The sequence below is a fragment of the Poecilia latipinna genome, unplaced genomic scaffold (assembly GCF_001443285.1).
Source record: "Poecilia latipinna isolate Pla-1442-1.1 unplaced genomic scaffold, P_latipinna-1.0 Scaffold147, whole genome shotgun sequence".
In the NCBI taxonomy this organism is placed as follows: Eukaryota; Metazoa; Chordata; class Actinopteri; order Cyprinodontiformes; family Poeciliidae; genus Poecilia; species Poecilia latipinna.
In genome coordinates, this window is record NW_015112763.1 from 174,084 (window position 1) to 182,860 (window position 8,777).

The 8,777-nt window shown below is 41.5% G+C and overlaps 1 protein-coding gene across 5 annotated transcripts in view; it reads right to left on the reverse strand.

Annotated features, from left to right (window-relative positions):
* khnyn (KH and NYN domain containing) overlaps positions 1–8,777 on the reverse strand; it is a 38,779-nt gene that overhangs the window by 9,839 nt on the left and 20,163 nt on the right. For 4 of the 5 annotated variants that reach the window (XM_015029240.1, XM_015029236.1, XM_015029237.1 and 1 more), the window contains exons 3-7: positions 5,797–5,931; positions 1,995–3,856; positions 1,503–1,633; positions 969–1,065; positions 69–289 (exon numbers count right to left, since the gene is read on the reverse strand). In XM_015029240.1, coding sequence (XP_014884726.1) covers positions 85–289; positions 969–1,065; positions 1,503–1,633; positions 1,995–3,856; positions 5,797–5,931 — 2,430 coding nt within the window. In that variant the 3' untranslated portion in view covers positions 69–84. Of the gene's footprint in view, positions 1–68; positions 290–968; positions 1,066–1,502; positions 1,634–1,994; positions 3,857–5,796; positions 5,932–8,777 lie in introns of those variants that run through there. The other variant, XM_015029241.1, reaches the window with a different exon arrangement.

The following is an 8,777-nucleotide window of genomic DNA, read 5'->3' on the forward strand; positions in this document are numbered from 1 at the left end:
CTAGTAGAGTTAGCTATTAGCTAGTACTAGGAATTAGTGGGAATTAAATTAGTCCCACGTTGGGTTCGCTGATGGAAACCAACTTCAGACGGAGGATTTTGGGAGGTTCCTGAAGGCAACAATCCAACTCTGAGTGGAAAACGGCAAACGTTGCAACCCGAACCTCAACCTCAACTGATACCTCTTTTTGATGATGTCCCTCCATACAGGCGACTCGTCTGAGAGGTCTCTCAGGTTGTCGTTAGTTACTATCACTCCATTTGTCCTTTGTGCAAGCTGCAGGATCAGTCTGTGGGGGAAAAAGGGAGAAGAAACGTCACAAGAATGGAGCAGACTGCCTTACAAAAGTATTTACACCCCGCTATCCTTTCCACATGCCGACACATTTTAGCCACTAATTTCAGTGTTTTTAATGGGATTTTGTATAACAGAAAGACACAAAGTGGAGCATCAAAATCACTGATTTTAACCTACTTAAGAAATATTTGCAAAGAGTTTTGACATTTTCCCCCCTTCATTAACCCATCCAAAACTTATATATAGAATTTAAAAAAAATGAGAAATGAGAAATAAACAGATTGGACACAAAAACATTTTTATTCTTCAAATAACTTAAATAGCTCCTTTGTGTGACTCTTCATATCAATTTGCAATAAACTCACATTAGCATTTTTTTCATGTGGATTTTGTGTAAATTTACGCAATCACAGAATTGATTTATTAACTTCCATGTGTTTCTTGGTCAGTTACATCAAATTACAATAAAACATAATGAAGTTTTTGATTGTAGTTTGATAAAATATGGAAAAGCGCTGCTCTCACTTGGCGCGCACACACACACACACACACACACACACACACACAGACAAACACACACACACACACACGCACACACACACACACACACACACACACACACACACACACACACACAGCACAGACAGGTGTTCCTTTCAGTACATATCTACCTGTCATCATAAGAGCTGATTCTCTTGCCATGGACCTCTCTGGAGGGGGTGTAGGAGAGCAGGCCCAGGTTCTGCAGGTCCGTCATATAGTGCTGCTCTGAGAAACAGGAACAAACGACACCATGTTTTGTCTGCTCAGACGGGGGAAACATCCAGGTTCAAGGCGAGCACACACACACACATGTTTGTGTTGCTATCTTTGTGGGGACTTTCCATTGACTTCCATTCATTTCTACAGCCTAAACCTTACCTTTACCCTTTTCCTAACTCTAGCCATCACATACCTAACCCTAACCAAAACTCAATTCATACCTTAGCCCTAACTCTGACCCCTGACCCAAAAACAGGGTTTCCCATGGTGGGGACCAGGTTCCGGTCCCCACGAGGAGCAATTGGTCCCCACAACGTAGTATATGTCAGGAAAATCGTCCCCACAAGGTATTACAAACAAACGCACGCACACACACACACACACACACACACACACACACACACACACACACACACACAAAGAAGATGACGGCCAACTGTTACCTTTTATCCTGGGGTCATTCTTCTGCCTCCACTGCGGCACCAGAGCGCTGATGTGACGATGGCCTCTGTCCCAAAAATGCTGGACAGCCAGAGCAATTCCTCTGCAGGAGAAGAAATGACCCAACCCGTGACTGCGGAAGACCCAGAGAGAGAACGTTAGTGGATTTCTGGAGAGTCTGAATCATTGTAGATCGTTACTTCTGCTATTCTCTAGCGAATGAAGGAATAAAGATTTAAACAATTTGATGAGAAAATTATGTTATATGTGTGATCATCTGGCATTTTAACATTTCATATAATCTGCTGTCAGACATCTGAGTGTGTCTTCGCGCCAGGGAAGTCGTTTGGTCCGGACCAAAAGAGGACTTTATTTTGTTCTATTTGGTGCAGTTTGCTTTCACATTGTGCTTTTTGGCAAACGGACTATAATTTCTAAAGAAAGCAGAAATACTTCCTATAAGTCTGAAAGATGCTCCCTGTACTACTTCTCACCTCATTGCCACGTTGCTCCCGTCGATAACGATTGCCCTCAGGTTCGGGTTTCCGGGTTCGTCTGTAAGCTTTAGCTGGAAGGGGGTCTGAAGACCCTCCAGGAAGCGCTGCTCCCCTGTCACCACCACGGACGAAGAAGGCGATATGAAGCTCCGTTTATCCCTCGTTCTGGTGGAGGGCGGGTCACTTGCGAAGAAGATGTTGGGCTGAGCTTGATGCTCTTGCTTCGAGGAGATCGCAGAGTGGCGCTTCGAGTTTGGCACATTGATGTGAGTTTGATGCGTTTGCTTGGAAGTGGCCGGGTCGGGCCCGTAGGTGGTTTGGCCCTGTTGCTTGTTGGGGTGAAACGGCATGAGTGGAGGACCCAGAGAAGAGGCGTAGGTAGGCATGGGGGGCCCCTTGACGTCCTGCAGGACGTCTTGGTGAGGTCTTAACGTGTTTAAAGGCTGGTTTAACTGTGAAACGGGTTGATTAGGGGCCAGCTGCTTTGGTTTGTTACTCCAGGTACGCAGGTCTGATTCTGCTAACTGCATAGACCGCTTTGGCTCTTTTGTTTGTCCTTCATCAGGATCTCTTTTATCTTTGTGAATAAAAAACTCTCCTTTTGTCTCAGTCTCGGCTAGTCCGAGATTTATCTCTTCTTTTTCAACCAAGACATCATGAATCTCTCTTGGTTCTTTCTTGGAGCCTTCTGTCTCCTTGCTTTCCTTTTTCTGCAGTTCTAGAAGTAGCTGGTGAGTGGACCCCTCAGACAACATGCTGTAGATTTTGGTCACATTCTCCTCAGTGTACCCACATGTAGCAGCTGCTTTCTTCATTACCCCCAGGACAAAGTCTTCCTGGTGTTCTGCCTCCTGAACATCTTCGCTACCCCGTCCTTGAGAGTGTTTGTGATTTTCTATCGTCAACTCCTCGCCTCCTACTTGCAGTCCTTCAAAATCTCCGTTGCTATGCTTTATTTTACGCCCCGCTTCCTCCGTGTCCTCACCCTCTTTGTGCTCCGTCTCACAGGGCTGCTCTTTTCCCTGGTGCAAAATAACACCGTGTTTTTTTGTGCTTCTACCGCTACATTTGTTCTGCTCACGGTCACTGAGATCCTGCTCCTGTTGAACTAAGTCCAGAATCTGTGACGCCTCTTTAGGCCCCGTTTTTTTAAGAACACGTTTTACAACATCCTCCGTGTACCCCATGGCTGTGAAGAACTTTAGAAGAAGCCAAAACTCCTTGTTTCCCATTGACAACTGCCACTCTGGCTCTTCACTGTCCCCTTGTCCTTCGCCCGCCTTGACACCGATTGCCTGTTTCTCGAGCTGTTCCTCTTCCCCCACTTCCTGAGGAGAGTGCAAAAGTCTTTCCTCGGCCCCTTCTGCCTTCCCTCTGGTGCCTGCAGGAGAGAAAATATCTTGGAGAAAGGGGTCCTTTGCTGCAGAGTCATAAGTTGTAGCCTTCCCTTCAGCCCATCGATCGGCGTTACCGAAAGGATCGGGAAGTGTTTTCTTAGAACTGCTGGCTTTGTCCCAGTCGTCTCTGGAATCGTTATGTGATTTTGCACCTGTATCGTCACGCATCGGTTCTGGGCTTGGACTCGAGCCAAGGCCCGATTCTTTCACCAAATCCAGTAGGATTTCCTTCACAGTCCCTGGAAGTACGAGAAGATCCAGAACATGTCTGTCCTCCCACTTCTCCACCAGAGTTTTGAAGGCCCTCCGTGAATCCAGTGACTCGCCCAAGACTCTGTCCCCCATCTCAGTGCGTTTGGACTGTGTGCCTTCATACCTCGCCACTAGGTCTGCGATCAGCGAGTAGGCTCGCACCACCGGCTCGGCTAGGCCTGACACGAGCAGGAATCCAGGCGAGCCCACCTGTTTGGTCAGAACAAATGACATTAGAGTCAGTCGACTGAAAGGTCCTGAATAGGTTTTTCTCTTTTTGGTCACTGGAGCTCAATTATTTTTGCTTTAGAGATTATAATAAAAACCTTTCTTAAACCACAATCAGTGGTAACTTTGGGTTCTTCTGAGAGCGACTCGTGGAGTTGATGTGTACGGAGTTGCCTTTTTGTCTGTTGCTACTAATAAAAAATCTTTCAAATAACAAATGATAAGTTAAAGAAAATCCATAGGGAGGATTTTCATCGTGTTTCATTTCTACTGTCACAGTTTAAGGTTTTGAACTCTTGTCACACCGTTGCATTTCCGTCTTTCCTTTCAATGGCACAGACGTCAGAGGACAATAACGCTACAGCAGTTTAAAATTTGATCACCACATAAAGGCTACAGCAGATTTTTTTTGGATACGCAGAAAAGTCTTGCTGCAGCTCTCCTGTGCACCAGTGCAACAGAACTGTGACTTATCGATGACCCAACTCAATGAAAAAACACTTTCTTTACAGACCTCACCAAAAGGCTTCAAGTGACCGAATGAGACCTGCTTTCTGATTTTTTCAGCAAACCATTCTCTGACCACTTGGGGGCATTTGTAGACCATTGAAATTTAACTCCCAAATAAGTAAATCCTTGGTATGAAGAAAGTGTTTAAGTAGGTAGAAAGTAAAATACCCGGTCATGATTCAGCAGAAACTGTGGATTCCTTGATTTCCATACATAAACTACATGGGATGACATGAAGAGATGTGGCTACTTTAAAAATGTGACAGGACTTGATGTTTAACAAAATTCTCTATTTCTTCCCTTCTAAACCTGAGTAGAATACAGAGTGACGGCAGCTTTGATTTAAATTTGGCAACAGATGTTTTCCTTGTGGTTTTTTTCAACTGTACGCATGGCTATAAACAAACACTTTCAGCGACTTAATGGGGGTGTTGATGTGAGCAAAAAAGACTGAAATGATGAACTACATCACTGTCTTTTTTTATGTTACAAGATGCTGCTGGTAGAATTGCCTTTACGGAGTGGTAAGTGTAGATGGTCAATCTGAAAATAATAATTTCTTCTGTAATTTCTGACTCTTTAATCTTGGTCAAACAGTTGAAGGGAGCAAACAGTTCATTGGTACAAAATTTCGCTGTTATGTTATTTTCTCTAGATTTAATACCATGGAAAACCTTCAAAACCCACATCTAAAAAGGAAACTTTTGCGAGGTAATTTCCAAGTCACTTTTTTAATAAAATCCGGGCCTTTTATCTAATAATGAAAAAGAAAGTGATTGGAGAGTAAATTTCCCTTAAGTTGCATATTTACTTTTTTATCAAACTTGTTAATAAAAGACGAGAAATTCCCGGCCACAGCTTTACTCTGTTTCTAGTCCAGGCAGATTTATTGCTGAACAGCATATGTCTCAATTTGAGCCAGTGATGCAACACTGAAATTAAGTAACCATGTAATTTTTTTAAATCGACAAACATGTCATTCTTAGATATCACAATGTTGCTCAATATTAGTGTTGCACCAAAAATTAAAAAAAATAATAATAAAAGGCCAACTTGGCATGACACACAAAGATATTTGGGGAATTTGTTCTCTTAATCACTATGAGTAAGAGAACACTATGGCAACATTTATTCCTCATAAATTGGAAAATCTAAATATAAAGTTCCATTTAGGGTCATTTGCAATTTTACCTTCACATTTTGATGAATGATAATCAAAATCTAGCTGATTGTATGTTTTCTAATACTCAGCTATCAAAAAATATATATATGTACACACGTCTCTGGTTTCTCCTCAACTTACAGATCAGACTTGAAACATCCAAATAAATACTGGATGTGAAGCCTGATGGTCCGTGTTAAAAAGTCAGTAGAAAATTATTGGGAAGGTTTAGGGTTAGGGTGCGACTTACCACGATGAGCGCTGAAGTGTTTTTGATCAGGCTGTCCATGAACAGCCCTCTGGCTCCACAGAAGATGCAGTGAAGGGCCCCGGGATACGAGAGCTCCTGCTGCACCTCCTGATTTACGACTCCCTTCACAAATAACTAGAAGAGAGAAAGACTTCAGTTCAGTTGTGTGTTTTCCTTTTACGTGACAATGACTCTACAGCCCCAGACTGAATGTAATGCAACCTGTCCGCGTTGTCAAAGTATATTTACTATCCCATAAAAACGAAACATAGACAAGTTTAGACAAGTTTCATTCTGTTTTTGTGGTTGTTTTATGTTAGAAAGTATGAAAAGTCACTTATACATAAAATATTCCTTGAATAAAATGTCCAACAACAAAACTCCTGTTGGAGGGTTTACACATTTGGGATGAGATTGAGGTTTTATTAATTGTCTAATTCTATGAAAACTGATATAAAGTTGGTTTCTTCCATGCCTCACTGTGCTTCTAGATAACTTGAAGACATCTTCCATTATTAAACAATATGGGCAATATGATACAATCACCAAGATATTGTTGTGTTAGAGTAACACAGCAATATCTTTTATAACTCTTTTATATAAAACCAAAAACGCAACACATATTGCAACAGGTGAGGGAGGGTCAGTGCTACGCCACTGTAGACTTCATTCGGTCATTCTTTCACTCTTTCTCTTTCGTACTCAAAGGACTTCAAACCGTGGGGACGGTGTGATGGAAACCGAAGCTTTTCATACCTTTTGATACAGACGACCAGCCCACTCTTATGGACAAAAATAGTAACAGGCCTTAAGAGCATGGAGCAAAAACTAAACCAAAAACAGAAAACCTACAACGAAGGAGAGAAAATCTGACAAACAGAAAGAGAAATGTTTTGAAAAATTGAGCACAATTCACGGCACAGCTTTAGATCACCAAGTTGCATAAGAAGCAAAATAAAGAAAGCTTTTAGTTACATAACGTCAGTCTCTTAGGATAATTCCCTACGCCATATTTTAACGTCAGACCACATGCTACTGACAGCATTTAAGCTGGCCTTAACATTTTAGCTTATATTAACTTGCACAATTTTGCTTGCATAATAAATTGAGTAACTGTGTTAGTCAACATGCTAGTGTTGCTCCAAATACTGCTGACTTCATCTAAGCTACACTTAGATGCCTAACACTTGTTGCTGATGTTAGGCATTTGATCACCTGATTCGAGTCCGACCAGTACGCACACTCTGGCAAACCCTGTTTAAGTTTCTTAACATTTTTGGAAAAGATGGAGTTTAGAGTGTAACAGGTGTTCTTATAGGCTGAGGGCAAATAGGTAGGGTGAGGTAACAGTACAAGGTGATCAATATTAAGCAGATCTCTCAATTTGGCCAAAATATGACTTAGGCAAATCTGTTACGAGGCTAACGATGAGCACAGTCAAGTAAAATCCAAGTACAATTAAAATCTGGTTAACCCTTGATGCAGAAGTTAAAAATAACCTACAATTTATAACTCTTCAGATTTGCTATTTTACAGAAGGATGAGGAGCATCCTGTCCGTTCTGACAAAAAAAAAAAGGAAAAAAAAAAAGGGAAAACACCGAGTCTCTAGGAAGGTCAGGGCAGCAAGCCGCAGGTGAAAGCAACCCGGCTGCTACAAGTTCAGAAACCATCACAAAGACAGGAAACAAAACCAACCGTCAGGTCGAAGCCATGCTGTGTTTACATCTACCACGTATGCATCCAAGGTGGATCGACAACATGCCACAGAGCAGCTTTCTTAATGGAAATATTAACTGCAAAACACGCAAATTCAGAGATTGTTTTATTTATTTTTTTTAATAGCATCAACCGGAAACCCTGCTGAGGTGATTGAGGTTTTTTTTGCTCTTGCTTTTCTTGCTTCCCAACATGACACATGTGTAACTCTGGCTGATAACTTATATTTGCGTTACGGCGAGCCAATAGACCAGATCAATGTCTCAGCAGCCGAAGAAATCAGCTGTGTATAATTGGATTTGTAATATTCTAGCGACCTGTCTGAGGATGCATCACACCCAACGACCACCGACAACAGGAAATACGCACCAGCTTAAAATCAGTACATAAATATTCAGTAGACAATATAATGTCATAAATCATACAGCAGTAGAGCTGTCAAATTTTACTGGAAGATAAATTGTCATAGAAATTATTGCAATAAACGATAATATTTTGAGACCATTTTCATGTAGTGTACTGATAACGACATAATAATGCAAGCTTGCCTTTTCAAAGACCAATAAACTTTGATTTTGTACAGAACATTATAAACTGCAAATAAAAGACATTTTAAATACACAGAATAAAGACACAACTGTTAGGTTCCGTGTTTCTGTGTGTTTATTTTTGAGTTTTTCTGTGTTCAGCCCTGTTTCCTGTGAGTCTCTGTCCTGTCCTCCCCGTTGATTGCTCCCCAGGTGTGTCTCATTCCCTTAATTACCCCGTGTGTATTTAAACCCACCTGTTGTCTGTGTTCGTCGTCGGGTCCTTGTCGTAGTTCGTCACTCCAGTAGAACTGTTAAGTCCTGGTTTGTGTTTGTTCCGTCTGGTCCGTTTGACAGTTGCTACCGGTATTTAGCTGTGTGCTTGTTCCTGCCGTGCTGCCTGCCTTGGACTGTTTGTTTGCTTTATCATCATTAAATCTTCATCATCACCATAACCTGGGTCTCAGCGTCTCTCCTCACCACCAACAACCCCACCTCACGACAACAACAACCAAAAACAATAAATAAAAAGGAAATAAAAACCACATATAATAGAAACCAGAAATATAAAGAATTACAAAGTCTCTGTACACAGACTTGCCCTTCAAATAATATTAATCATTCGAAAGGAAATTGAGCTTATTTTAATTTATCATGTGGTTTTTTTTTTTTTTTTTTTTTTTTGGCCTTTTCATGCAAAACATAGCGGGTTGTTTTTTAATGGCTTTTTTTTTTA